The sequence below is a fragment of the Stegostoma tigrinum genome, chromosome 46 (assembly GCF_030684315.1).
Source record: "Stegostoma tigrinum isolate sSteTig4 chromosome 46, sSteTig4.hap1, whole genome shotgun sequence".
NCBI lineage: Eukaryota > Metazoa > Chordata > Chondrichthyes > Orectolobiformes > Stegostomatidae > Stegostoma > Stegostoma tigrinum.
This window is the reverse complement of record NC_081399.1, coordinates 1,425,057-1,452,578: the sequence shown is the minus strand read 5'-3', so window position 1 is coordinate 1,452,578 and position 27,522 is coordinate 1,425,057. Positions and strand designations below refer to the sequence as shown.

The following is a 27,522-nucleotide window of genomic DNA, read 5'->3' as shown; positions in this document are numbered from 1 at the left end:
TCGATGGTTGTGTTGGCCGTTGGAGCCGTGGTGGGGTTGAAGGTTGTGTTGGCATTTGGGGTCGTGGGGTCAATGGTTGGGTTGGCGGTTGGGTCCGTGGGGTCGATGGTTGGGGCCGTGGGGTCGACGGTTGGGTTGGTTTTTGGGGCCGTGGTGGGGTTGAAGGTTGTGTTGGCCGTTGGGGTCGTGGCGGCGTTGAAGGCTGGGTTGATGTTTGGGGTCTTGGGTGGGTTGATGGTCGGGATAGGATGGCCGATCGGGTCAAAGGTGGGGTCAAGGATGTCGGTTGGGGTGAAGGGGGAGAAGGGGTTAATGGAGACGTTGTGGGTGGGGGTGGTGAGGGAGGGGTCACGGTCACCTTCACCTTCCTCACTCCCGCTGCGTTGCCCATTTTGGCGGCTCCCCTTGGACTGACGGTTAATTTTCAAATGTAAAAGGGGGCAGGATCCCGCTCTTGATTGATAGCACGTAGGCCAAACTGGGAGGGACAATCGCATCCAGAACCCCACCTCCCTCCCACCCCTTTAGCTCACCTCCACCAATAGCAATGCGGCAACCTCCCGGCCCTCCTCAACTATTGGATAGAGAGTTTGTCCATCAGCCCGGAGTTCGTTTCCACTTGGAAGGCCAACCTGTCAATCGGTGGCAGATGGGCGGAGCTTCTTCGCTCATTGTTCCATCTGGCCGTCATTAACGTTCATCAGACCAATCAAATCGGTCCTCCACGCCCTCCAAGCGCCAGCCAGTTATGCAGCAACAATTCGCTCACGCCTTCACCTCGCCCTCCCGCTTCACGAAAACGCCCCAATCCTATTGGTCTGGTGGTATAGATGGATGGGACAGAGAACCAATGGCGAACCGGGTACCCGTCACCTCCCGCCTCCCACGCTCCGTCTATTAAGAACGAATGAACCAATCGAAGAGAGTGTCCCGCCCCTCGCTCCCCACTGTCCTTTTACAGGACCGTTCACCAGTCCGTTCAGTCCAATTGGGTCGCGCGCCCTCGCCACCTGCGGATCTTCACCTTGCCCAGTCCGTCAAGTGTGTGGTAATTAGTCACACTTTCTCCAAGCTATTGGTTCCCAAATACATCCATCAAAAGTGGATTGACCAATCATAATTACTTGGCCCCATTTTCACCTCTCTATTGGTTGACAATCCCATCCATCAACGACGAGTGGGAAACGTCGTTGGTATTGGCCCCCAGTTCTCCACACGCTATTAGTCATAAGCACCGTCCCTCAAGTGCATATTGACTAATAGAAGTGAAGAGCCTTCCCCTCTCCCCATTTCTATTGGTTAACCCGCCTATCCATCGACATCTCCCGGCCAATGGCTTTTGGGTGGCTGGGCGTTGACGATGCGCGCGCAGCTCGGGGCAGTGTTTGTGTGGAGAAAGGAGGAGGGCAGCGGCTCAAAATGGCGGTCGAGCGGCTCCGGCCCCTGGTTCTGGCGGATTGAAGGGGAGAGAGACAGAGAGAGACATTCAACTTTGGGCCTGTGACTTGTGCAGCACCAGCTCCGGGCCGGGGACAGCCTCATTAATCCGGAAAAGGAGCCCCGGCCTGAAATAGTGTGATTAACCCGGGATAGGAGCCCGGGCCTGGGACGGTTTGATTAACCGGGGCCTGGGACAGTTTGATTAATCCGGGATAGCAGCCTGGCCTGGGACGTTGCAATTAACCTGGCTTAGGAGCCTTGGGGCCTTTCACACTCTGATTAACCTTAGATAGCAACCGCACCTGGGACAGTTTACCTGCAAGAGGTAAGCCACCAGATTAACCTACAACCAGGATAAGAGCCTGGCTGTTTTAATTTGGGTCTGGATTCACTTGGAACAGAAGCTGGGCTTGCTTCAGTCTGGATTGCTCTGATTGTGGTCTGGGCCTAGAACAGTCCAGATCGTTTTGTGAGACATTGATACCAGGGAGTGACAACAGAGACCTGCAAAGCTGCCAACAGACCTGGAAACTGAAAAGTCGAAGGTAGGCAGGAGTGGGGGGAGACATAGTCGTGATCAACGAGAGAGGATTATTTTGGTGACACCTGAAAGTGCCAAAAAAGAACTTGTAAAAGCAGGTTTTACCATCCAAAAAGCAGGAAACTTTTGAATCAAGAAGTGGCAATTGGAGAATCAAGCTGTACAGTTTATATTCAAGAAGGCTCGCCACCTCTCTGCTGGGTGAAGTTAAGCAGAAACCAGGTGGACTGTTTGCTGCTGCTGCTGCTGAAGAGACTGAGAAGTTGATACAAAGGAGTGAGGGATTATGTATGTGATATTGTAACTGTCTGACAACGAAAACGTTTTTGTGGGAGTAACGACAAAAATTTGTTTTGTGAGCCTTGGAGATAAGGAGAGCTGTGTCACAGGTGGCACCGACGCAACAGGGTTTGAAGCAGAGCTGCAGGAAGAAGATAGGATTTGGCAGGTGTAAGGGGACGAGGAGGATTTATATCCCTCCCACCCCACGAACCGGAGAGACAACCAGCAGGAATGGAGCCAGAGGCTGAACCAGAATGTCGGAGCCGCAGGCTGGTAAGCAAAGGGTTAGCAGGAGGGGGCTGCAGAATCTAAATGGAAGCAACTGGGTCTCTGTGGACAGTGCTATCCTTTCCCATTTTCTATCACCAATCCGTAACCTTCACCACTGCCAACCCCTCTCCCTGCCGCCACTGCTGCCTGTCCCCATGGCCTCCCCCACCACTGATCCCTATCAGGTTTGTGGGGAGAGGTTGGTGCTGAGGGAGCAATTTACTGTCGGAAGTTCGGTGCTGCATCCCAGGCAATGACCATCTCCAGAAAGAGATAATCTAACCACTGACCTTTGATAGTTGATGGTGTTGACACTGCTCCGTCTCCCACTGTCAACATCCTGGGGCTTGATGTTGAATAGAAACTGAATTGGATTCACCATGTAAACACAGAGGGTGCAAGAGCAGGTCAGAGGTTAGGAATACCACAGCGAGTAACTCACCTCCTGTCTCTGCAAATACTGCCCACTATCTACAAGGCTCCAGTCAGGAGTGTAATGGAGTACTCCCCTCTTGCCTGGGTAGATGTAGCTCCAATAACTGTCTAGAAGTTTGACACCATCCAGGACAAAGTAGCCGCCACTTGATTAGCACCACATCCACAAACATCCCACTCCACCCCACCACCACTCGGTAGCAGCAGTGTGTACTATCTACTAGATGCACTGTAGAAATGCACCAAAGATCCTCAGATTGCACCTTTCAAACCCATGATCACATCAATCTAGGAGACAAGGACAGTAGATACATGGGAACACTTCCCTGCCAGATACCCTCCAAATGCCTCGCCATCCTGACTTGGAAATATATTACCATTCCTTCAGTGTCACTAGGTTAAAATGCTGCAATTCCCTTCCTAGCAGCACTGTGGGTGCCCCACACACTGCGGTGGCTTGTGAAGCAGTTCATGTTCTCAAGGGACAATTCATCACAAGAATAAATGTTGGCTCAGCCATCCATACCCACATCTTTTCATTAAGTCTTTTTTTTTGTGGGGGGGAGAAAAAAAGCAAAACACAATTCTTCTGTTAAACACTGTGGATGATGTTGAGGTGCCCATGTTGGACTGGGGTGGATAAGGTCAGAAATTGCACGACACCAGGTTATAGTCTACAGGTTTGTTTGAAAACACAAGCTTTTGAACGTGCCTTCCCCCCCCCCCCCCCCCCCCCCACCCCCCAAAAAAAAGTACTTTTCAGGTGTTAGTGAGAGAGGCACTATCAGGCATACAATTTGTAAGTAAAAGATCAAAGAATCACACCGTTGATGAGGATGTACTAAACAAACCTAAGATGCTGTTAAATCTTCAATTGGTTAACGGTTTCGATTGACTTGTGTGTACATAAATTTCCCAATTCCTAAGTCACTGTCCTGAGAGGACTGAGGGCTTTAGACTAAAGACAAGGTGACATTTTAAGTCAGGCAATGTATGTGAGGTGTGAGGTCTTGTTTAGAATCTGTTTGTTTTGGTTTGGAATCAGACTGGTTTTATTTCACAAGTAGGAGTTTCTCAGACACTGCGGGTTTGAAGGGAGGAAATGGTTTGTAAATTTCTTGATTCACCCCCCCTTCACTTTTTTATCTCTTCTCTGTTCTTCCTGCTTTTTTTCTCTGTACTTTTCCTGTAGGAAGGAATCCTATAGAGAAGAGATTTACCAGAATATTGCCGAGGTTTTGTGGTTTCAGCTACTCAGCTGTGTTAGGGATTTCCGAGGTTTCATCAAGTCGTGAGCATCAGACTATAAATAATAGGAGTAGACCACTCAGCCCCTCAGGATTTTGGGGTGGGTGAACTCTGTGGGGCATCTTTTATGCAGTGGTTTTTAACTTTTTTGAAACTTCAAAAACCTCCCCTCCTAATGCTGGGTAACTCTATTGCTCAACGTTGGAATTTCACCAAGACATTTTTTCTCCCTGACCTCCAACCTTTGCCTTTCTATTTTACCTGGTTTCTCCATAGGTTTCTCTCCTGCGCCTCTCACTGTCAGACTGAATTTCAAAGTTGCTACCTTAGACTGCTGTGACTCCACAGCATGAAAGCAAGTTCTTCAGCCCAACATGTCTATGCTGCCCAGTTTTCACAATTTAACCCAAACCCATTTCCCTGCATCTGGTCTATTCCCCTCCATACCTATCCCGTCTGTGTCCAAACATTCCTTAAGTGATGAAATTGTACTTGGTGGCACCATTACCTCTAGCAGCCTGTTGCAGACATTCTCTGCACTTTGTGTGAAAATTGCCCTTCTGAACCCTTTTGCATCTCTCCCCTCTCTCACCTTAAACCTTTGCCCTCTAGTTTTACACCCTCCTACCATGGGGAAAAGCTGCCCACTATCTACCTTATCTGTGCCTGTCATGATTTCATATATATCTATAAGGTCAGCCCTCGGTCTCCTATGCTCCAGGGAAAAGAGTTCCTGCCTAACTAAACTTTCCTTACATCTCAAACCTCCCAGCCCAGGTAACATCCTAGTAAATCTTTTCTGTTGTCTTTCCAGTTTAATAATATCCTTTCTACAGTAGGGTGACCAGAACTGCACGCAGTGCTCCAAATGTGGCATCCCCAACATCTTGTACGGCTGCAAACAGGCATCCCAACTCCTGTACTCGGTGCTCTGACTGATGAAAGCTAGCATGCCAAAAACTGCCTTCGTTACCCTGTCTGTGTGACTCCATTTTCAAGAGGCTACAAATCTGTACCTCAAGATCTCTCTGTTCTATAACACTCCCAGGTCCCTACCATTGACTGTGTAAGCCTTACACTGGTTTGCTTTACCAAATGCAACACCTTGCATTTATCTAAATTTAATACCCATCTCCCACTCCACAGCCCACTGGCCCAGTTGATCTAGATTTTGCTGCATTCCCAGATAACCTTCACTGTCCATTCCACCACCAATCTTGGTGTCATCCGTAAACTTACTAACCATACCTTCCAAATTCTCATCCAAATCATTCATATAAACAATGAATAACAATGGACCCAGCACTGATCCCTGTGGCATACCACTAGTCACAGGCCTTCAGCCTGAAAAACAGCAGTCTACTACCACCCTGTGTCTTCTACCCTGAAACCACTTTTGTATACAGTTGGCTTCTCTCTGGATCCCATGAGACTTAACCTTACTCAACAACCTACCATGCATTACCTTGTCAAAGGCCTTCCAAAAGTCCGTGAAACCAAAATCTACTGCACTGCCCTCATCTACTTTCTTGATCATCCCTTCGAAAACCTCAATGCCTTTCTAAACGCTTATAGATCCTGTCTTTCGGAATCGCTCAAAGGTGCTTGGATCCATTTTATGGTGACTGATTGATTTAGATGAGATCTGGTTTCATATCACGTGGAACAGTTTTGAGTCCCACGCAGGTCACCTTTCTCCTTCTAATCCTATCCCTCCACTGACAATACATCAGCACCAAGAATGAGGACTAGTTGTATACTGTTCAGTCCCTTAAACTTGTTTTTGTCATTCGAGACCATGGCTGATGTGGTAACCTGAACCCCACTTTGCAGTGGTTCTCCACTCCCTTCCTGATCAAAACTCTATCAACTCTTTCCAACTAAAAGTAAACTGAAAAAAAGCTCCCTGGGACTGTTTTTAAACTATAAGTGAAGCTAGTCCTAAATATAGGGGTAGCATGCAGATAGATACACAAAAACTCCCTTTGGTCTTTTATACTGAATGTACAGCATCCTCCACTTTTAAACACCAACTAAAGTTCTCTTGACATTGTGCAATCAGAGACTTGGAGGAAGAACTCTGCATTGATCCTACCCCCCAACAAAGGCCTCAGGTTCAGAATTCCCAACACTCCTCAACCACAGAAGAAATTCCACCTCTTCTCCACCTCCCTTTTATTTGTAAGCTGTGCCTGTCTCTTCAGAGCTCACCTTGAGGGGTTAAACCATGCCCCCCCCCCCCCCCCCCCCCCCCACACAGCCCACCTGTGATCTAAGATCAGAAAACGGTATAGCACAAGAACAGACCCCCTCGGCCCACCGGGTCCGCACCAAAGCAAGATGCCTATTTATCCTGAAAAACCTTATACCTCTACATAATCCATATCCTTCTATTCCCTGCTTGTTAGTGTATTTGTCTTCGACATTGCAATTGTATTTGCCTCCACCGTCATTCTAGACACTTAGCATCCTTTTTGAAACAAAAACATCGATCTCACATTTAAACATTCCCACCTTTTACCTTGAACCTATGTCGTTCCCCCCACCCCCAAACAAAAATCAGGTAGCCCATCAGTTCTGTGTTCCAATTCCATTTAGCTAGCTAGTATACTGGTTTTTATGTCGTCCCTGTCAAAATGGAGAACCTTAAATTCTCCAGCATTATAATCCACCTGCCAAAACGTGGCTCACTTAGTCCTACAGTACCTCTGGGTAACATGCAAGGGGCTTGCCCTGGTAGCTGCCAAGACGTTGTCTTCCCCCATCCCAACATGCAGCCATGCCCTCTGCCTCTGCCTCTGGGATGAAACAGGGCATGGCCGTTTTGGATTGAGCTGAGGAGAATTCTCAGTTGTGATTGTACCTCTCTGAAATTATTCACCACCCCAGAGATCTTTTGATGCTTCAATTTTGAATATGCTTCAGGTTGAGAAGGGCCTTGGGCCTCAGTGGTTGTCTCTCTATCTCTGGCAGAAAGGTCTAGATTCAAGGTTACGTGGAATGGCTGTTCTAAATTGCTCTGTAGTGTCCAGGGATGTGCAGGCCAAGGTGGATTAGCCATGGGAAGTGCCGCATTAAGAGGATAGGGTCAGGGGCTGGGCCTGGGTGGGAAGCTGTTCAAAGGCTTGTTGCAGACTTGATGGGCCGAATGGCCTCTTCCCACGCTTATAGGGATTCTATGATTCTAATTCCACCTGCCATCAAGGAGTGTTGAATATGTTGATTTAAATAACACATAAACAAAATTTGACTGTCCCAGGGGATCAAAGAATGGCGAGCTGGTGGAAAAAGAGGTCATGTGACTACAAAAAAAGGTAGATGGGTTAAGTGAGTAGGCAATGTACAGTTTTGATCAGAAGAATTAAGTTTTAAAAAAAAATTAAATGAGAGGTTGTAGAGGGATTTGGGTATCCTTGCCCCAGAATCTCAAGGTTATTCTATGGGTACAGCAAGTAACCGAGTATTCTCATTTATCCAGAACAGTTGAACACAAAAATAAGGAGGTTATGCTTATTCCGAGAGCTGCTGAGACAGCATCTTGTTACTGTTCTGGTCATCTTTAAAGCATTGTGCAGATATGTTCGAGGCAAGGTTTGGAATAAGTAGGAGCAAATTTCTGCAAAAACTGAAATCTGAACCGCAAACAACACCTGCTGGAGATCACAGTGGGTCAGGCGGCATTCTTGGAGAGTGTAGGTGAATCTTCGGCAGAGCTCCGTTGACTGACCCACTGTGATCTCCAGCATTTGTTTTCAGTTTGGAATAAGTGGACCCTCTTGTGGGGTAAAGGTTGGAGAGTATGAGCTTTGTATCTACTGAAGTTCAGAAGAGGAAGATGCAACACAGATCATAGAACATAGAACGTTACAGCACAGTACAGGCCCTTCGGCCCTCGATGTTGTGCCGACCTGTCATACCGATCTGAAGCCCATCTAACCTACACTATTCCCTGTACATCCATATGCTTGTCCAATGATGACTTAAACGTACTGGGGAGTCTTGACAGTGTCGATGTGGACAAGAAGTTTCATGGGAAAATCTGGAATGAGGGATCACTATTTCAAAATCAGCTCACCCATTTAACCCAAGATCAGACTTCACAGCTCACTTCCTGAAAAGGCTATGAAAGCAGAACCCTTGAATATCTACGTGGCACAGAGGAATAGATTAAAGCCACAGAGGTCTGCAGCATGGAAACAGAACCTTCAGCCCAGCTTGCCCATGCTGCCCTGTTTTCACAACTAAATGAGCCCTGCATTTGGTCTATATCCCTCCATACCGAGGACTCGTCTGCTGAGGTCAGAAACGGGAGAGGAGAGGTCACACTGCTGGGAGTTTTTTATAGGCCTCTGCAAAGTTCCAGGGATGTGGAGGAGAGGATTGGCAAAACAATTCTGGGCAGGAGTGAAAGCAACAGGGTGGTCATTATGGGAGACTTTAACTTGTCTAACTGACTGGAAATGCTATAACTCTGGTACGTCGGATGGATCAGTTTTTGTCTAATGTGTGCAGGAGGGTTTCCTGACACAGTATGTCGAAGGGCCGACAAGAGGGGAAGCCATACTGGATCTGGTACTTGGTAACTAACCAGGCCAGGTGTTTGACTTAGTGGTAGGTGAGCACTTTGGAGAGAGTGACCATAGTTCGGTTACGTTTAGTTCAGCGATGGAAAGGGATAGAAACATGCCTCAGCCTGGAGTCCAGTTACTAGTGATGTGCCTCGAGGAACAAAACGCTAGTGTGGCTTCACTTGGAATATTGCGTGCAGTTCTCGTCGCCCTGTTACAGGAAGGATCTGGAAGCATTGGAAAAGAGGAGATTTATCAGGATGTTGCCTGGTCTGGAGCACAGGCCCTATGAAGAAAGGCTGAAGGACTTGCGTCTGTTCTCATTGGAGAGAAGAACACTGGGGGGGGATTCAGTAGAGACGTTCAAGATGATCAGAGGATTAGGTAGGGTGGAAAGCGAGGGTCTTTTTCTGAGGATGATGACGTCAGCTTGTACGAGGGGGCATAGCTACAAATTGAGGGGTGATAGATTTAAGACAGATGTCAGAGGCAGGTTCTTTACTTGAAGAGTGGTATGGACGTGGAACACCCTGCCTGCCAATGTAGTTACCTCAGCCACATTAGGGGCATTTAAACAGTCCTTGGATAAGCATATGGATGATGATGGGATAGTGTAGGTGGATGGGCTTAGATTAGTTCACAGGCTGGCGCAACATCGAGAGCCGAAGGGCCTGTTCTGTGCTGTGTTGTTCTATGTTCATGCCTGTCTAATTTTTCTTAAATGATGAGGTTGTACTTGCTTCCCACCAGTACCTGTGGTAGCCCATTTCAAACTCTCACCACACTTTTTGTATGGAAAAGAATTGCCCTTCTAGACCCTTTGTATTTTTCACCTTAAACCTACGCCCTCTAATTTTGGATTCCCCTACCATGGGGAAAAGCTGTTGGATATATACCTTATCTATGCCTGTCATGATTTTATGGACCTCAAAAAGGTCACCTTCCAGTCTCCTACGCTGCAGGGAAAAGTGTCCCGGCCTGTCTAACATAACAAGGTTTGGTGAGTTTTGAGATTTGTAGCTCAGGTTGAGTTTCTGGATGTGAGTTTGCTCGCTGAGCTGGAAGGTTAGTTTTGTCACTATTCTAGGTAACATCATCAGTGAGCCTCCAATGAAGCGCTGGTGTTATGTCCCGCTTTCTATTTATCTGTTTAGGTTTCCTTGGGTTTCCTTAGGTACCCAAGGAAACCTAAACAGATAAATAGAAAGCGGGACATAACACCAGCGCTTCATTGGAGGCTCACTGATGATGTTACCTAGAATGGTGACAAAACGTCTGAAAACTAACCTTCCAGCTCAGCGAGCAAACTCACATCCACGACAAGGTTTGGAGCTGGATGAACACAGCTGGCCGAGCAGCAGGAAAGCTGACGTTTCAGGCCTAGACCCTTCTTCAGAAAACCTTTCTTGCTCCTGTGCTGCTTGGCCTGCATCCAGCTCTACACCGTGTTATCTCAGATTCTCCAGCATCTGCAGTTCCTACTACCCCAGCCTGTCTAACCTCTCTTTATAACTCAAATCTTTCTGTCCAAGTAGTGTCCTCATAAATCTCCTCTGCACTCTTTCTTGTTTATAATCCCCTTTCTATAGTAGGGTGACCAGAACTGCGCACAGTACTCCAAATGCGGCCTCGTCAGTATCTTGTACAGCTGCAACAAGACGTCCCAACTCCTATACTCAGTGTTCTGACCGATGAAAGCTAGCATGCCTAAAGCCTTTCACTGTTTTGTCTCCCTGTAACTCCACTTGTAAGGAGCTATAAACCTCTATCTCTAGATAGACAGACCCCAGGGACCCCCCTACCTTTGACTGTAAGTTTGCTTTATGAAAATGCAACACCTTGCATTTATGTAAATTAAACTCCATCTTCCACTCCTCAGCCCACTGGCCCAGTTGACTGAGATCTCGCTGCATTCCCAGATAACCTTCTTTACTGCCCACTCCACCACCGCAACCTTATTAACCATACCTCCTAAATTCTCATTCAAATCGTTTATATGAAGTAACGAATATCAGTGGACCCAGCACCAAATCCTGTGGCAAACCTCTGGTCACAGGCCTCTAGCCTGAGAAACAACCCTCAACCACCAGCCTGTGTTTCCTACCATCAAGCCAGTTTTGTATCCAGTTAGCTAGCTCTCCCTGGATCCTGTGAGATTTAACCCGACTCAACCACCTACTGTTGTTGATGAGCAAGGTCTGGTGAAAGGTTATCGGCAGTTAGTTGGGAATGTGGGTTTGAGGTTACAATCAATCACACTCAATTCAGCTGAATAGTGGGGCAGGCATGATGGGCTGAATAGCCTTTCCCTGCTCCTTGTGTCCCCACAATCCTGATCTCGCACCGTCCTGACCCCACACTGATAGGATTGAAAGTTTATTAGTAGTATACTGGAATGTGGAATTAGCAGATCGGTCATGATTTTACTGAATGGGAGCACGGGTTAGAGGGACTGAATGGCCCCGACTCTGAAGTGATAAGCTGCTATAATGAGCGGCGTTGAAGCCAAAGATTAATTGGGGTCATATTGAGTGGTATGAACCACATCAATTCTTGGGATGGCAGGATTGTTGTCTGAGGCAGGATTTCAGACACTAGGCCTGTGTTCTGCAATGAATGGAGATGTGAAGAAATCTCCCTTGGTCTTTTAGTGGTAAATGCAGAAATGGTGTTTCCCCTTGGAGGGCAGACAGAACCAGGGAGCACTCCCTTGGTGCTGGCCCTCTGGCAGTATGTGGCACTCGGTCAGTGCTCCGTATTGAGTACGCCTCACTGTCTCTCTGGCCATCTTTGACTCGCTCAATCTCCCACACCGCTCCATGATCCTTTCCTTGTCTGCATCTTCTTCCCCACCTCCCTGGCGCTCTCTTGCTATCTGTCTGTCTGCCGCTCTTTGCCCCAAGGTGCCCCAGCTCCTGAGGTCCTATTGTTTGCTTTCTCTCTGTCTCTTTCAGCGTGCTGTCACCAGACGTCGCTATGAGGATGATGGCATTTCTGATGATGAGATTGAGGGGAAGAGGACTTTTGATCTTGAGGAGAAACTAGAAAGCAGCATGTATAGTGCGAGCTTTGTCCGGTTTATGGATGGGAAAGGTAAGCTGAGCTGTCCAGTCCCAGCCTGCAGGCTCACTCTTTGAAACAACCACCTGCATTCCATTGCAAAGCTTTCTGACTGCTCCACCCTCTTGCTAGTTTCCTGTCCTCTCAACTGCCCGGCCACTGTCTCCCCTGCCCATTTGCCGTCCATCTTTGTTTCTGCTGCGGTCACACTGTCCCCCCCCACCTCCCTCCCCTTGTACTCTGTCTCCCCAGCCTTGGTTCCCGCAGCGCCCTCAGACTTGCCCAGCGGAAGCTGAGTGTGGTTCTGTGGCAGGAAACAGCTGGCCCTGATCATGTGCAGGAAGCTACCAGCTTCCTCTCTGCCTGCCTGCCTCTCCTTTTCATCTGCAGATCACACAGCGCACTGAATGCAGTCCCCAAACATTGACACCCCACTCTTGCTCAGTGGTAGCAGTGTGTACCATCTAACTTGGTTGAGGCTAGACAGAGCCAGTTCCAACGGCACTCAAGAAGCTCAGTGCCATACGGGATGTAGCGGCCCACGTGCCCCCAACGCTCAGTGTGTACCATGTACAAGATGCTCTGCAGAAACTCACCAAAGATCCTCAGGCAGCACCTTCCAAACCCACGACCCACTTCCATCCAGAAGGACAAGGGGCAGCAGATACATGGGAACCCCACCCCCTGCAAGTTCCTCTCCGAGCCACCCCCCAATCCTGACTCGGAAATATATCCCTGTTCCTTCAGCGTTGCTGGGTCAGAATCCCTGGCATTCCCTTCCTAAGGGACACTGTGGGTTAACCACAGCACGTGGACTGCAGCATTTCAAGAAGGCAGCTCACCCCCATCTTCTCAAGGGGGGCAACTAGGGATGTGGCAATAAATGCTGGGCCCGGAGAGTGAGGCCCACATCCGATGAATGAATTTATCATTGTAGTCTCACCAGCTGTCTGTTCTCCTCCTCCAGTTGTTGAGAGTGAATTGGCAATGTCTTTCCACCCTTACGTTAGCACCTGAATCCCTGTCTCATGGCCACTGGGGGGGTGAAAGATCGCAGCCTGACCCGGCCAAGTGTGCTCCGTTAACCATGTCGTCTTCTGTTGTGTAGATTTCACCTTCCAGTATGTCCAGAGAGATGGCCTGCGATGCCCGCTTATCTTCAAAAAGAAAGATGGCCTAGGAATCAAGTGAGTGAGTGGGGGTTGTGGATGGGCAAGGATTACTGTGGTTACAAGGTTTCGGGATGCGCGTACTGGCGGGAGTTGCTGACCAAGTCAACTGACTGTGCGATTGCTTCCGTGCTTTCTTCTCTTCGCGCTCTCACCGGCCACCCCCACCCCCGGCCTTGAGACTCTGGAAAGATCAAACAGAGAAGCCTCAGGAGGAGGTTGAATTGAGCTGATCACGATCACGAAAGGGTTTCCCTCGAGTTAATTCAGAGGAGCAGCTTCCCGTGAGAGACTGAAGTGTCCCAGATTGAAGTGATTTGGGAAATGATGTGGAAGTGGGACTGGTGGGAGATGAGGGGAGTTGTTTATTTTGGGACACAGTGTTATAGTGATGTGGAACATGCTGCCTGAGGGGGAGCCGGTTCAATAGGCTGCCCTCGGAGGGGCATTTGAGAAATATTGGCAGGGGGAAGGATTTAGAGGGACCTACTGGGTGGAGCAGCCAGCAGGAGAGGCAGCACAAGGCAAAGAAAGTGTCACGCTGAGAACTAGCACAGGCTCAATGGAGGGAATGGCTAAGTTTTGTAATTCACAAGCTGCCCTGTTGTACTGTTTCCCCTTGTGCAGGATGCCAGAGCCGGATTTCAGTGTCAATGACGTGAAGATGTTTGTCGGTGAGTATGTTGTCACCACTGCAGTGAGTTCCTCTTCACTTATCTCAGTTTTTGTTTTAAAAGAGATATCCATCTGTGAGTGGGAGCATCCAAAGGGCTGACAGAGATAGGGAGGGGTGAAGGGGTTGGGGGGAAGAGGCAGACATAAACAGGGGTGTAGCGTGGGGGAGGGGTGCACCCGCTTGGGGGTGGGGGGGGGGGGGGGGGAGACATGGGGAGGGGTGCAGCTGCTGGGGGTGGGGTGGGGGGGAGACATGGGGAGGGGTGTGGGCGCTGGGGGCAGGGGCAGACATGGGGAGGGGCGCAGTTTAGTTTCTCACCCAGCCCCTTGCCCCATATCTTCAGTGTCTCTGCCATCGCTAGAAAGTGTTTGGGTAATTTAACAGTGAAGGGGGTCAGGGTTGTTGTCCCGATTCATGCGCTGCCTGTCTGCCTCCTTTGGACCATGAGCCTGTTTGGTCTTGCTGCAGGGAGTCGGAGAATGGTGGATGTGATGGATGTCAATACGCAGAAGGGCATTGAGATGACGATGGCACAGTGGGTGAAATACTACGAGACACCAGCCGCTGAGAGAGAGAAGCTCTACAACGTCATTAGCCTGGAGTTCAGCCACACCAAACTGGAGAATATTGTCCAGCGCCCTGCAACGGTACACTGCCTGCTGAGTTTGTTTGCATTGGTCAGCAAGGCCACTCCCTGACCCCTCCACGGAGTGACCCTCACTGTGGTCAGCACAGGGCCCAAGCAGCATGGCCATTTCCTGACAGCTCCACAGAGTGATCGGTGTCAGAAGCGAGCTCACATTGCTGCGCGTTGTCTGGAGTCAGAAGTGTTAGAGCACAGGGGAAGGCCACTAAACCTGCACAGTGTTCATACTGTCTCTCTGCTACAGCAACACATCTTGCCTTCCAAGCCCATCCAGCTAAGCCTTCCTGCGCATCACCATCCAATTTCTTCTGAGCAGTTTCCATCGACCTTCCCTCCCCCACGCTCTCGGACAGCACGTTTCAGGCCCAAGCCCCTCACTGTCTGACAACGTTTCTCCTCCTGTCATTTTTTTCATGATTGTTTCACCAATCTCTGTTCCTCAGTGGGAGCCATTTCTCTCTCTCTCCCCTCTGTCCAGACCCCCTCCTGAGTTTTAAAACCTCTTCTCAGAGTAGAATAGTCCCAGCTTCTCCAGTTCTTCATCCGTGGAGCCACTTGCCTGAATCTTTGCCTGTAGCCTCTGGCATTCCCTCACATCTTTCCTTTTAGAGTTGTCCCTTTTGGTCATTCTGTGTTCTGCTCCTTCAGTGTATATGTTCAGTTGAGAACTTAAAGCTCATAGAATCCCTACAGTGTGGAAACAGGCCCTTTGGCCCAACCAGTCCATGCTGAACCTCAGAGCAACCCACCGAATATACATGTCCCTGGACACTACAGGCAATTTCCCATGGCCAATTCACCTAACCTGGACTGTGGGAGGAAACAGGAGCACGCAGAGGAAATCCATGCAGACACAGGGAGAATCTGGAAACTCCACACAGACAGCTGCCAAAGGGTGCAATTGAACCCGGGTCCCTGGCGCTGTGAAACAGCACTGAGGCACTGTGCCACCGCTTGAGCTCCCTGCTTTCACCCATTTCATTTTTGTCCACTGAGGCTGGAGCCCTAGGTAAACTAGATCAAAGAATCCTTCCAGTGTAGGAAGAGTCCATTCAGCCTATCGAATCTGCACTGACTGGCTGTAGAGTAATCTACCCCACTTCACCACCCCACTCCCATAACTCTGCATGGGGTTTTTCCCACGGCTAACCCACCTAGCCTGGGAGGAAATAGGACCACCTGGGGGAAACTCATGCAGCTGTGGAAAATGTGCAAACTCCACACAGGCATTCGCCTGAGAGTGGAATTGAATCTGGGTCGGTGATGCTGTGAGGCAGCAGTGCTAACCGCAAGGCCCCGGAGGCTGCGAAACACAGGTTCCGCAGGCAAATTTTGCTGCACGCCTTTCCGTTTGCCTTTGGGAAGGTGAGTGGGCAGGGGCCTTTGTCCCTGGGACATGGTAAGCTTTGCCTTGCTCGCTAATTACCCCCTGATGTTGTCTTTGCTCCTCACCTGCAGGTGGATCTGGTGGACTGGGTCGATAACATTTGGCCCCGACATCTGAAGGAAAGGCAGACAGAGTCGACAAATGCCATTGTCGAAATGAAGTACCCTAAAGTCAGGAAGTATGTTCACTTTCCAGCAACAGCGGAAATAATCTCGACCCTGTTACATATCGCTCTGCCTCACTTTAACCCCTCCTGCCTCGCCTGCGTTCCTCTGCCAGTCAGCCCCCTCCCTCCGCATTGCTCCTTCGCTCACCCGCCCCCTCAGAAACCCACTCTCTAATTCGCCTGCTTGCCTCTCTCGCTCGCTTCCCTCTTCCCAAGTCAGTTGTTGCTGTGGTTTTGTGGGTTGTCTCAGTGTTTTCTCTCCCTCTCCTTCCCCCCAACCACCCTGGCAGGTACTGTTTGATGAGTGTCAGAGGCTGCTACACAGATTTCCACATCGATTTTGGTGGCACGTCCGTGTGGTACCACATCCACCGAGGAGGCAAGGTGAGTTAGCACCACCCCCTGCCCCCCCACCCCCACAGTAAAGAGCCTGTCACTGAGCAGGATCTATTTCCTGAGCCTGTGCACCAGTTTGCTTCTCGTCCTCACCATTGCTTATTGGCTTCCTCCGAATCCCCACAGATCTTCTGGCTGATCCCTCCCACCCCCCTGAACCTGGAGATTTACGAGAGCTGGGTGCTGTCGGGGAAGCAGGGCGACATCTTCCTGGGTGACAAAGTGGAGAAGTGTCAACGCATCGAATTGAAACAGGGCTATACGTTCCTGATTCCCTCAGGTGGGTGCTGCAGCGCTGCAGGTTAGGAGTTCTGCATTTCTTCCCAGTTTTTCCAGTTCCCAACCTAGTCAGCTGTTGCCTGAAAGCAAGGTATTATTTGAAGTGTACGACTTTCCTCCCAATGCCCTGACTCTCCCTGGCCGCCTCCCTTCTTCCATCCCACCACCAACTAACTAACCAACCAACCAACATCATCTTCCCACCAACCATCACCTCACTGGCTGAGCTCCCGTCATCTCTCTACAGGCTGGATCCATGCTGTTTACACTCCAGAAGATACCTTGGTGTTTGGAGGGAACTTTTTGCACAGTTTCAACATCCCAACACAACTCCGCATCCACAACATTGAGGACAGGACTAGGGTGAGCTTGTGGAGCCGTGGGTCTGGGCTGGGCACGGTTTCTTGGTGGGGGAGCGAGCCGGGGGATGAGAGTTTGACCTGGGGCAGAGGAAAGTGAGGGACTCTGTCTAACACGTTCTCGCCTCTCGGCAGGTGCCCTCCAAGTTCCGCTACCCGTTCTATTACGAGATGTGCTGGTATGTTGTGGAGCGGTACGTCTTTTTCCTGACAAAATGTTCACACCTCACCAAACAGTTCCAGAGGGAGTCTCAGCTAATCGGTGAGTTCTTGCACCAGCTGCCTGCCTGCCGCTCCCGCTCTAATCCTGAGCAGTGACCAAGTGACACCCCACCCCATTTCTCTCTTGCACCCTCTTTCTTTCCCCCACCTTGCTGTCTCATGCGCTTGTCCCCACCTTCGTGCATGTAACTTCTCGTGCTATCACGTGTGCTGTCTTGCTCTCCCCTCTGCACCCTAAGCCTCCCCCTCCTGCTTGTACTCTGTTCCTCCCACCATCCCTGGTGCTGTCTCGGGCACATGTCTGTACACTAATCCCATAAACACACAATCCCCTTTTTTCCCCCTCATTTGCAATCCTTCTGCAGATGAAGACACTGAGTCTGATGACACAGAGAATGGCGATGATGTTAAGGAAGAGGTGGATGAGAGTGAGGAGACAACTGAGAGGGAGAGGAGGGCCCATTCCCTCCGTAAAGGCCCCTCGGAGAGCCCAGTTCCAGACCGCAATGGACTCCCACAGGATCATGGCAGCCGGCCGCTGAAGAGGAGCCCGTCGTCAGAGTCAGTGGACAGCGGAGGAGGCTCACTGGGATCCCAGGACACTGCGCCCACACACTGGATCCACCTGACTCAGTTTGAGCGCACCGGGCTGCAGGCTCTAGTTGACAAGCTGCAGTCTCTGCCTGAGCACAAGAAATGTGTCCCTGCCGGCCTCCTCGACCCAGACTCACTGCTCCAGGAGATGCAGGTGAGGTGGCGCTCCGGTCGCGAGGCTGTCCATCGGTCACTGATACTCCGGTTAATTTCATTACAGACTTGATTTTGCATGTGGGATTGAACCCAGAACCTCTGGGTGTGTCTGTGTCTTGTTTTTTTTAAATCATTGACAGGATGAGGGCATCGCTGGCCAGGCAGCATTTATTGCCCATCCCTAAGTGCCCAGAGGATAAACCTGAGCTTGATGTCTCTGTCTCTTCTTTCTCTTTACCTTTTGCCTTGTCTCTTCCATCTTTACCTCCCCACACCCCCCTGGCGTGTCCTTCCCTTTCAGAAAGTTCTGGAAGACCACATGAACGATGACCCCCAGCTGGCGTGTTCAGGCCTCCCAATCATCAGGTGGCCCAAGCGACGTGACAAGGTGAGCGCAGCGATTAGGTGGGGGGGGGGGGGGGGGGGGGCGGCGTGAGTGGGTGATCGGTGTGGGGGTGGGGAGCGTGTGGGAGAGAATGGAGATGGGGTGGGGGGGAGCACTTGGTGGGGGGAGTGTGCGGTGGTGCATGTGGGGAGAATGCGGGTGGGGGGAGTGTGCGGTGGTGCATGTGGGAGAGAACGGAGATGGGGTGGGGGGAGTGTGCGGTGGTGCATGTGGGAGAGAACGGAGATGGGGTGGGGGGAGTGTGCGGTGGTGTGAGTGTGCGGTGGAGCGTGTGGGAGAGAACGGAGATGGGGTGGGGGGAGTGTGCGGTGGTGTGAGCGTGCGGTGGAGCGTGTGGGAGAGAACGGAGATGGGGTGGGGGGAGCACTCGGGAGCGTGCGGTGGTGCATGTGGGGGAGAATGGAGATGGGGTGGGGGGAGCACTCGGGAGTGTGCGGTGGTGCATGTGGGGAGAATGCGGGCGGGGGGAGTGTGCGGTGGTGTGAGCGTGCGGTGGAGCGTGTGGGAGAGAACGGAGATGGGGTGGGGGGAGCACTCGGGAGCGTGCGGTGGTGCATGTGGGGGAGAATGGAGATGGGGTGGGGGGAGCACTCGGGAGTGTGCGGTGGTGCATGTGGGGAGAATGCGGGCGGGGGGAGTGTGCGGTGGTGTGAGCGTGCGGTGGAGCGTGTGGGAGAGAACGGAGATGGGGTGGGGGGAGCACTCGGGAGCGTGCGGTGGTGCATGTCGGGGAGTGTGGGTGGGGGGAGCGCGCGGTGGAGCGTGTGGGGTAGAATGTGGGTGGGGGGGGACGGGGGGAGCGCGCGGTGGTGCGTGTGGGGACGGGGTGGGGTGAGCTTGCTTGTGTCTGTCTAATCGCTGTGTGCCCACGTCTGTGTCCGTCAGCCCAAGGCCCCGATTCGGCTGAAACCCCGGCCCCCCGTGCTGGCCCTGAGTAAGCCCGCGTTGCTGAAGCCCCTCCCGGGCTCCCGGCGGAGGCGGACCCGCTGCAAGAGGTGTGAGGCATGTCGCCGCAGCGAGTGCGGGGTCTGTCACTACTGTCGGGACATGAAGAAGTTCGGGGGCCCCGGCCGGATGAAACAATCCTGTGTCCTTCGGCAGTGCGAGGCAGTGAGTACAGGTGGAGGGTCGGTGCCTGGGGTCAGTGCGCGTGCTGTAAGAGGGCCAGGAGACCGTGCGCAAGGTGGTGGGTGGGGGACAGGCTCTGGGATAGTGGTCCAGGGATTCAGACCCTGCGGGTGGGGCAGGAAGAGGTGGTGGAGCTTCTGTGGAGACAGATGGCAGGGAAGGGTTCCGCAGAGGGGGCATCAAATGATTGGGAGGGGAGTGAGAGGATTGACGAGGGCTGAGAGAGAGGAGGGCCTGTGACGTTGGGGGCCAGGAGGGAGGCTGGCGAGGTGGCGGTGCTGGTGCGTGACGGCCTGGATTTGTATCAGGTAGCAGGGGTCAGGCAGGATTGTGCCTCCGTCCATCGGAGGATCAGTCTGCCCACCCGAGGCGTCTCTCTCCCTTGCTCCCTTGATTTATCGCCCACGTCCCTCCCTTTGCTGCCTCCCGTGTCCCTCTCCCCACTCCACTCCCCCCCCCCCCCCCCCCCCCCCCCAAACTCCCTCACTAACCCTGTCTGTTTTCCCGTTACAGCCGATCCTCCCCCACACAGCACTGTGTATGATCTGTGAGGAGGTGGGTCAGAACGCCGATGGGGAGAACAACAGTGTGCGCGGGACTCTGATGGAGTGCTCAGCCTGTAGTGAGATTGTGCACCCGGGCTGTCTGAAGGTGAGCAGCTGCGCGGCGCCCCCCCAGCCAAACCTCCTCCCACTGGCAACCTGAGGGAGGGAGCCAGATGCAGGCAGCTGGACACTGCTTAACCTTTTGACTTTTCACTGTTAACAGATGAATATTTCCCTGGGAATCATCAGCAAGGAGCTTCCAAACTGCTGGGAGTGTCCAAAATGTGTGAGGCAGGAGCGACGAAAGCTGGCCTTGGTGAGTGGGTTGGGGTTGGCTGGGTATTGGTGAGGTGGTGGGGGGGGGCAACAGGATAGGGGCCAGGAGTCTGAGCACCAAGTCTGTGTCTGGAGCAGAGAATTGTGGAAGTTCCTGGCCAGCACTGCTAATGTCTGCCTCACTGCCTCACCACCCCCATGTCTCTTCCCCAGGCGAAGAAGGGCTACAGCCCGAAGGATGGTACTGACTCGGAAAGGCAGCAGCTAATTGCTGAGGCGGTGAGGAAGCGGGAGGAGCAGAACCGGAGGGCCCAGGCCATTGAGGCTGCCCGCAGGCGACTCGACGTTCTGCCCAAACGCAAGAAGTTTGACTACCTGCTGCTGCGGAAGAAAAGGCTGGCAGCAGCTGAGCACAACGCAAGAAAAAAGGTCAGGCCAACAGCTCACCAGCACACCACACTCACGTACGTGCGCGCACACACCCTGTCCACAGTCGGGTGTTGGGTGCCGGGGGAGGTGGTGCTCAGTGCCAAGGGGGTGCTGCGCTGCCTGGGATTGGGAGGTGTGGGGAGGGAGCTCTGTGCCGAGGGTGCACCGTGCTGTCCTACGAACGTTAAACAGAGTTTCCTAATGCATGGATGATTGCACGGTGAACATAGGGAACATTCTGTCTGTAATAGCCAGCTTGTCAGGCATCCTGGGCCGAGAAAGAGAAATGTGGTGCACATTTTGTTGGTCTTGCAGGTCAGCGCCACTTCTGTCCTCACGGTGATCGGCCCAGCCTGCTGTACGTTCCCCACGTCGTTTTGGCGCTGGCCCAGGTAGTCGGTACCTATGTGTTGTGGTCTTGTAATAGTTCCTCTCGGGTCTGGGGGCCTTGTATTTAGCCCCCGTGTTTACCCTCTATCTACGTTGCCCACTGGTGAGCACAGTTACTTACCCGCAGGTCCTGATAAACTGTGAGACTTGTGCAGCTGAAAGGAATTTCGTTTGGCTGCCCAGGTGGTTCGGGACAGCCTGAGCAGTGAATGAAGTTGTGGGTTTATTTTTTCTTTGTTCTTGGGGAAAGGGAATTGGGTGCTTCCCTCACCCTCCTAAGTGTCCTTTCTGTTGTGTTTTCCTTACAGATAAAGTTTGAGAGGGAACAGATACTCCTGCGAACAGTAAGTGTTTTCTCCCTGCATTGAATTGATCTGCATTTGGATAGCATCAACAAAAACATTTGCTTGTAGCACAGGATGTGAATTTTTCTCATCCTCTTTGCTGGGTGAGGGTGCCCCTGGCTAGGCCAGCCTCTGCTGCCCATCCCTAATTGCCCAGGGGGCAGTGAGTGGACTGCATTGTTGTGGTTCTGGAGCCATGTGTCAGTCGGACCAGGTGAGGACAGCAGTTTCCTTCCCTGACGTGCGTTAGTGAACGAGATGGGTCTTTCTGACAATCCATATGATCGTTATTGGACTCTTAATTCCAGATGGTTATTGAAATGAAAATCCACCAGCTGTCATAATGGGATTCAAACCCAGCTCCCCAGAGCGTTACTCGGGTCTCTGGATTGCCAGTCCAGCGATAGTACCATTGCGCCACCGTCATCACCAGCTTAAATGTAGCGGAAAAGAGACATGTCCTCATGAGCACAAATTCCAAACGTCAAGTCCAGCAATCTTGGATAAACAGAACTGTCTCAGTGCAGCAGGAGGCCATCCAGCCAATCACATCCACACCAGCTGTCTGAGCACCTCTACTCCCAGCCAGTGTCTTGCCTTTTCTCCCCCCCCCCCCCAACCATATCCCTGTATCCCATTTCTATCTAAATAACCATCCAGTGCCCCTCTTGAATTGATCCTTGCCTCCTCCACATTTCCAGGCAGTGCTCTCCAGAAACAGAAACAAACAGATACTGCTGGACAAGCTCAGCATCAGCTGTCTGATCTGAGTTTTCTCCAGCACCTGTAGTCCTTTCGGTTTCAGTCTAGCACATTCCACACCCGAACCACTCACTGGGTGAAAAATAATTGTTTCTTCCCCTCATCCCACACATCCTCCTTTTGCAATACACGTTAAAGCCCTGCGCTCTAATTCTCAATCGATTCATCACCGGGAACAGCTTCCCACCATTTGTTTTATCCAGGCCTTGCTCATGATTTTGCAAATCTGTCGGATCTCCCCGTCAGCTAAGGAGACCAGTCCCCAACTACTTCAATCTATCCTCATGGCTGAAGTGTCTGAGCCTTGCAACCATTCCTGCACATCGCTCACACGCGCACGCACGCACACACTCCAATGTATTCATATCCTTCCTATAGAGTGAGGCCCACAACTGCACACAACACTCCAGCTGAGGTTTACCAAGAGTCTGCAAGAAGTTGCAGTACAAAAGGAGCTGGGGGAAACTTGTGCATGAAATACAGCAAGCTCACACACTGCTACAATGTGGTTGACTCTTCACTGCCCTCTGGACAATTAGGGATGGGCAATAAATGCTGGCCTAGCCAGAGATGCCCTCACCCTGTGAATACCTGTTTGAGTCTTTTATTTGAAAAAAAAATCAGGAAGGCTTGTAGAATGTTGGCCCTTATTTCAAGAGGGTTGGAATGTAACAGGAGGGAAGTCTTACTCTCGCTGTATCATTCTATGAGAGGGGGAGTGATAAGTTTGGGAATGAGACGCTGATTGTGTGGGAGGGTGACAGTGAGGAGGACAGCGTGAGATTACAGGAGGGTAGAAACGGGTTGGTCAGATGGGCAGATCAGTGGCAGATCGTGTTTAACCGTGAGAAATGGGAGATGATGCACTGTGGAAAGAGGTTACAAGAAAAGGGGGTACTCCGTGAATGGCAAGACACTCGGAGGCTTGGAGGAACGTTGGGATCTTGGGCTATTGGTCTGCAGATTGCTGTAGGTTCTCTGTGCTGATCACTGACAAGGCCGTGTCCATGTGACTACCTCCCCACCACAGAAACGGAAAGCAGACGACAGCCTTGACCATCGGGTAGGGGCTAAGATCCTGCGCCCGCTGAGGAATGGTGAGGATTTGTCCCTGGGCCCATACCCCAGGCTGGGCTCTAGCAGGGACAGTCTGCGACCAGACCGCGCTGAGCGGTTTTATCGGCGTCAGCTGCGCCGCAGCTTAGACCCTGCTCGCAGTAACCCCAGCTCCGCAGTGTCCCGACATCGCCACCTTTCGGAGATCGAGAAGGCCAAGATCAGGGGCTCACTGCTGACTGTCCGTCTCCACCGCTCGCCGGGAGACTTCAATGGCTCAGCCAGTCATCACCGCAGCCCCAGTACCAGCCTTCGACAGGCTCCACGTGTGGTCAGCTGGCAGTCAGGCTGTCAGTGCCAGCAGGATAACCCATCTCCCTCTTCCTCGTCGTCTGACAACCCCCCCGACGATCACATGATGCAGCGACACCTCTGGATGTCTGTCTTCCGCTACCTGACCCAGAAGGAGCTGTGTGTCTGTATGAGGGTCTGCAAGGCCTGGAGCAAATGGTAAGTGCACAGGGACTTGTCCGTCTCTCTGTCCACGCCCTGTCTGTCTCTCCCACAATCCTGAATTAACTCTCTATTCTACCATGCTCCTCCCCTGTCCAACTCCCTCCCTCAATCCTGTATTATCTCTGTTTGCACCCCCTCCCACCGTCTCTCCCTGCCCTGTCGAACTCCCTCCCTCGATCCTGTATTAACTCTGTTTGCACCCCCTGCCCTGTCGAACTCCCTCTCTCGATCCTGTATTAATGGTGTTCCCCCTGTCTGTAGGTGCTGTGATAAGAGACTATGGACAAAGATCAACCTGAGTCGATGTAAGTCGATCACTCCGTTGGCCCTGGGTGGGATCAGCAAGAGGCTCCCCGTCAGCCTGGATCTCAGCTGGAGCAACATCTCCCGCAAGCAGCTAACCTGGCTCATCGACAGGTTGCCTGGTCAGCATGGGCTGGGGGTCGGGGGACACGGGTGGGGAGGGGGAGGCCGGTGGGGGGGGGGGGGGGGGCGGTGATGGAGTGTGCGAGTTCCCGAACACGAGCAGTGACGTTGACAGGAGCCGTGTCTCTCTCTCTCTCTCTCTCTCTCTCTCTCTGTGTAACAGGACTGAAGGACCTCTTCCTGTCTGGCTGCTCTTGGTCAGCCATCTCTGCTCTCAGCACCTCCAGCTGCCCACTACTGCGTACGCTCGATCTCCGATGGGCTGAGGGGCTTCGTGACAGCCAGATGCGGGATCTGCTGTGTACCCCTGATAAACCAGGTCAGTCAGGGAGGTGTGGGGGTGGGGGGGGGGAGATGGGGGCTGGAACTTATCCTCTACACTTATCCCATTTTGCTTCCCTCCCATTTTACCACCGCACCCCCCCCCCCCCCCCCCACCCCCCATAAGCTGTGCCCGGTGTGATGTCGGGCTGAGTGAACCCACTAAATTTCCCGGTTTTCCACAGGCCAGCTAGACAACCGCAGTAAGTTACGGAACGTGACGGATTTCCGGTTAGCGGGCCTGGATATTAGTGACGTTACCCTGCGGCTGATCATCCGCCACATGCCGCTGCTTTCTCGCCTGGATCTCAGTCACTGCAGCCACCTGAGTGACCACTCCCTCAACCTACTCACAGCTGTCGGTTCATCCACCCGCAACTCCCTCAGTGAGTTACAGCTGGAAGGTAAGCAGCAGCAAGCTGCCTGTCCCACACTCTCCACCGTACACCTCCAAGGGGGTGGTGGGGGAGGTGCCGACGACGGGGTGGGGCGCGGGGGAGAGGCACATGGGCTGGCCTGACGGCAGGGGGGCACGCGGGGGGCCGGGGAGGCGGTGACGGGCCAGGGAGGCGGCGAGGAGAGGGGGAGGCGGGCAACGGGCCGAAAAGCTGGTCACGGGTTGGGCTGGATGTGTGTGGGCGCGGAGGGCGGTTGGGGGACGCTGATACAGAATTGGGAGGCTGGCAATGACACATTGGCAAGATGCTGCAATCTCCCTGTGGATGGTTTCCCAGTGGAATATAACTCAACCTAATCAAGAATAAGAGGCAATCTTTTGAGATGGTCAGGATTGTTTGTTCCCAGGATAAGAGCAGGCGAATGTTTGTCACTCATCCCCTAATAGCCTGGGGGTTGGGGGTGGGGGGTGGGGGTACAGTTCAGAGTGGGCCACATGGCTGTAGGCCTGGAGCTACGTCCAGATACAGTTTGGGCAATCGTCAACAATGAGGTCATGGTCACTGTCAAATTCTAAATTTCAGATTGTGTTTACTGAATTCAAATGTCACCATCTACCGTGTCCAATTTAAACCCAGATCCCCACATCATTACCTGGGTCTGTGAATTAACAATCCAGTGATAATGCTGTAGGCCGTTTCCTTCCCTTAAAGAGCCCACTTTTTTTTAATATATAACCTTTCATGTGGTGCTACTAACCACTGCTGTAACATCATTGTTGTGTTCTGTAAATTTGTTCTTTCACAGAATTGCCCCAGTTGTCCCTAGTTGCCCCCCTTGAGAAGGTGGGGTGAGCTGCCTTCTTGAACCGCTGCAGTCCATGTGCTGTGGGTTGACCCACAATATCCCTTAGGGAGGCAATTCCAGGAATTCTGACCCAGCGACACTGAAGGAACGGGGATATATTTCCGAGTCAGGATGGGGGGGTGGCTCGGAGGGGAACCTGCAGGGGGTGGGGGTCCCATGTACCTGCTGCCCCTTGTCCTTCTGGATGGAAGTGGGTCGTGGGTTTGGAAGGTGCTGCCTCACGGTCTTTGGTGAGTTTCTGCAGAGCATCTTGTAGATGGTATACACTGCTGTGGCTGGGCGTCGGTGGGGGGAGGGAGTGGGATGTTTGTGGATGTGGTACCAATCGAGCGGGGGCTGCTTTGTCCTGGATGGTGTCGAGCTTCTGGAGTGTTGTTGGAGCTGCCCCCATCCAGGGGCAACCAAGTTAGAACATAATCTAAGGCGGCCTGTTTCTCTCTCTCTCAGGCTGCAATAAATTGACTGACCAGTGCCTCAATTACCTGAAGAGAATTGGCAACATCTCCTGCATTAACCTGCACAATTGCAAGCAAATCTCGAAAGGAGCCTGTGAGATGCTTCTTTCTGAACTCTCTGTAAATGGTCTCTTCTGCCTCTCGGAGGAGCGGCAAATTCGCAAAATCAGCTGAGGATCGGGAAGAGGAGCCTGCGTCTCTTTCTCTCCCCAAATCCTACAACCCTCTGTCCACCCACTCCTCTGGAAGATGTCACTTCCTTCACACTCTCTCTCACCTTTTCATTCCCTCTTACTCTCTCCCATTCTGCACTAGTTCTTATCTCTCCATTCCCCGTATTTTTCTCTCCTCCTGTCTCCATTCCTCCACAGAGCGAAGTTTTTCTCTCTGACACTCTGTCTCTCTCTCTCTTTCTTTGTCTTTTTCTCTCTCTTTCTTTGTCTCTTTTTCTCTCTTTCTTTGTCTTTTTCTCTCTCTTTCTTCTTTTCTCTCTCTTTCTTTGTCTTTTTCTCTCTCTTTCTTCTTTTTCTCTCTCTTTCTTTGTCTTTTTCTCTCTCTTTCTTTGTCTTTCTCTCTCTTTCTTTGTCTTTCTCTCTCTTTCTTTGTCTTTCTCTCTCTTTCTTTGTCTTTTTCTCTCTTTCTTTGTCTTTTTCTCTCTTTCGCTCTTTTCTCTCTTTCTTTGTCTTTTTCTCTCTTTCTTTGTCTTTTTCTCTCTTTCGCTCTTTTTCTCTCTTTCGCTCTTTTTCTCTCTTTCGCTCTTTTTCTCTCTTTCGCTCTTTTTCTCTCTTTCGCTCTTTTTCTCTCTTTCGCTCTTTTTCTCTTGCTCTTTTTCTCTCTTTCGCTCTTTTTCTCTCTTTCGCTCTTTTTCTCTCTTTCGCTCTTTTTCTCTCTTTCGCTCTTTTTCTCTCTTTCGCTCTTTTTCTCTCTTTCGCTCTTTTTCTCTCTTTCGCTCTTTTTCTCTCTTTCGCTCTTTTTCTCTCTTTCGCTCTTTTTCTCTCTTTCGCTCTTTTTCTCTCTTTCGCTCTTTTTCTCTCTTTCGCTCTTTTTCTCTCTTTCGCTCTTTTTCTCTCTTTCGCTCTTTTCTCTCTTTCGCTCTTTTTCTCTCTTTCGCTCTCTCTCTCTCTCCCTTTGCCTTTCTTAGGATCCAGCGTTCTCCTATCTCCCTCAGACCTTGCATCTGACCACGCGCTCTCCTGTTCACAGTATAGGTTGATGGTGAAGATAGCAGGACTCCGCAGCAAGCGAGACCAGTGGGTCCCTTCGGGTTTCACAGATGGAAATGTTTTCTTTTGTGATTTGTTTTGGTTTTGT

The 27,522-nt window shown here is 51.6% G+C and overlaps 1 protein-coding gene across 1 annotated transcript; it reads left to right on the top strand.

Annotated features, from left to right (window-relative positions):
- Positions 1-1,397: 1,397 nt before the first annotated feature.
- Positions 1,398-26,969, top strand: LOC125449558 (lysine-specific demethylase 2A-like). The gene is made up of 22 exons (XM_059642790.1): positions 1,398-2,536; positions 11,739-11,877; positions 12,953-13,031; positions 13,641-13,687; positions 14,158-14,336; positions 15,794-15,900; positions 16,179-16,272; positions 16,411-16,564; positions 16,811-16,926; positions 17,058-17,184; positions 17,510-17,892; positions 18,196-18,282; positions 19,186-19,410; positions 19,942-20,079; positions 20,197-20,289; positions 20,463-20,678; positions 21,377-21,412; positions 23,205-23,740; positions 24,008-24,171; positions 24,336-24,491; positions 24,679-24,897; positions 26,204-26,969. Exons 1-22 carry the CDS (start codon positions 2,495-2,497, stop codon positions 26,383-26,385), a joined length of 3,519 nt encoding a protein of 1,172 aa, XP_059498773.1. The 5' UTR covers positions 1,398-2,494; the 3' UTR covers positions 26,386-26,969.
- The last annotated feature ends 553 nt before the right edge of the window (positions 26,970-27,522 follow it).

What these genes read in the sequence shown, in the direction of transcription:
- LOC125449558 (XM_059642790.1), top strand. Translation starts at nt 2,495, where the DNA reads ATGGAGCCAGAGGCTGAACCAGAATGTCGGAGCCGCAGGCTG. An exon ending in TGACGTGAAGATGTTTGTCG is followed by an intron (nt 13,688 to 14,157) that starts GTGAGTATGTTG and finishes GTCTTGCTGCAG; the next exon opens with GGAGTCGGAGAATGGTGGAT. An exon ending in GGCCCAAGCGACGTGACAAG is followed by an intron (nt 18,283 to 19,185) that starts GTGAGCGCAGCG and finishes TGTGTCCGTCAG; the next exon opens with CCCAAGGCCCCGATTCGGCT.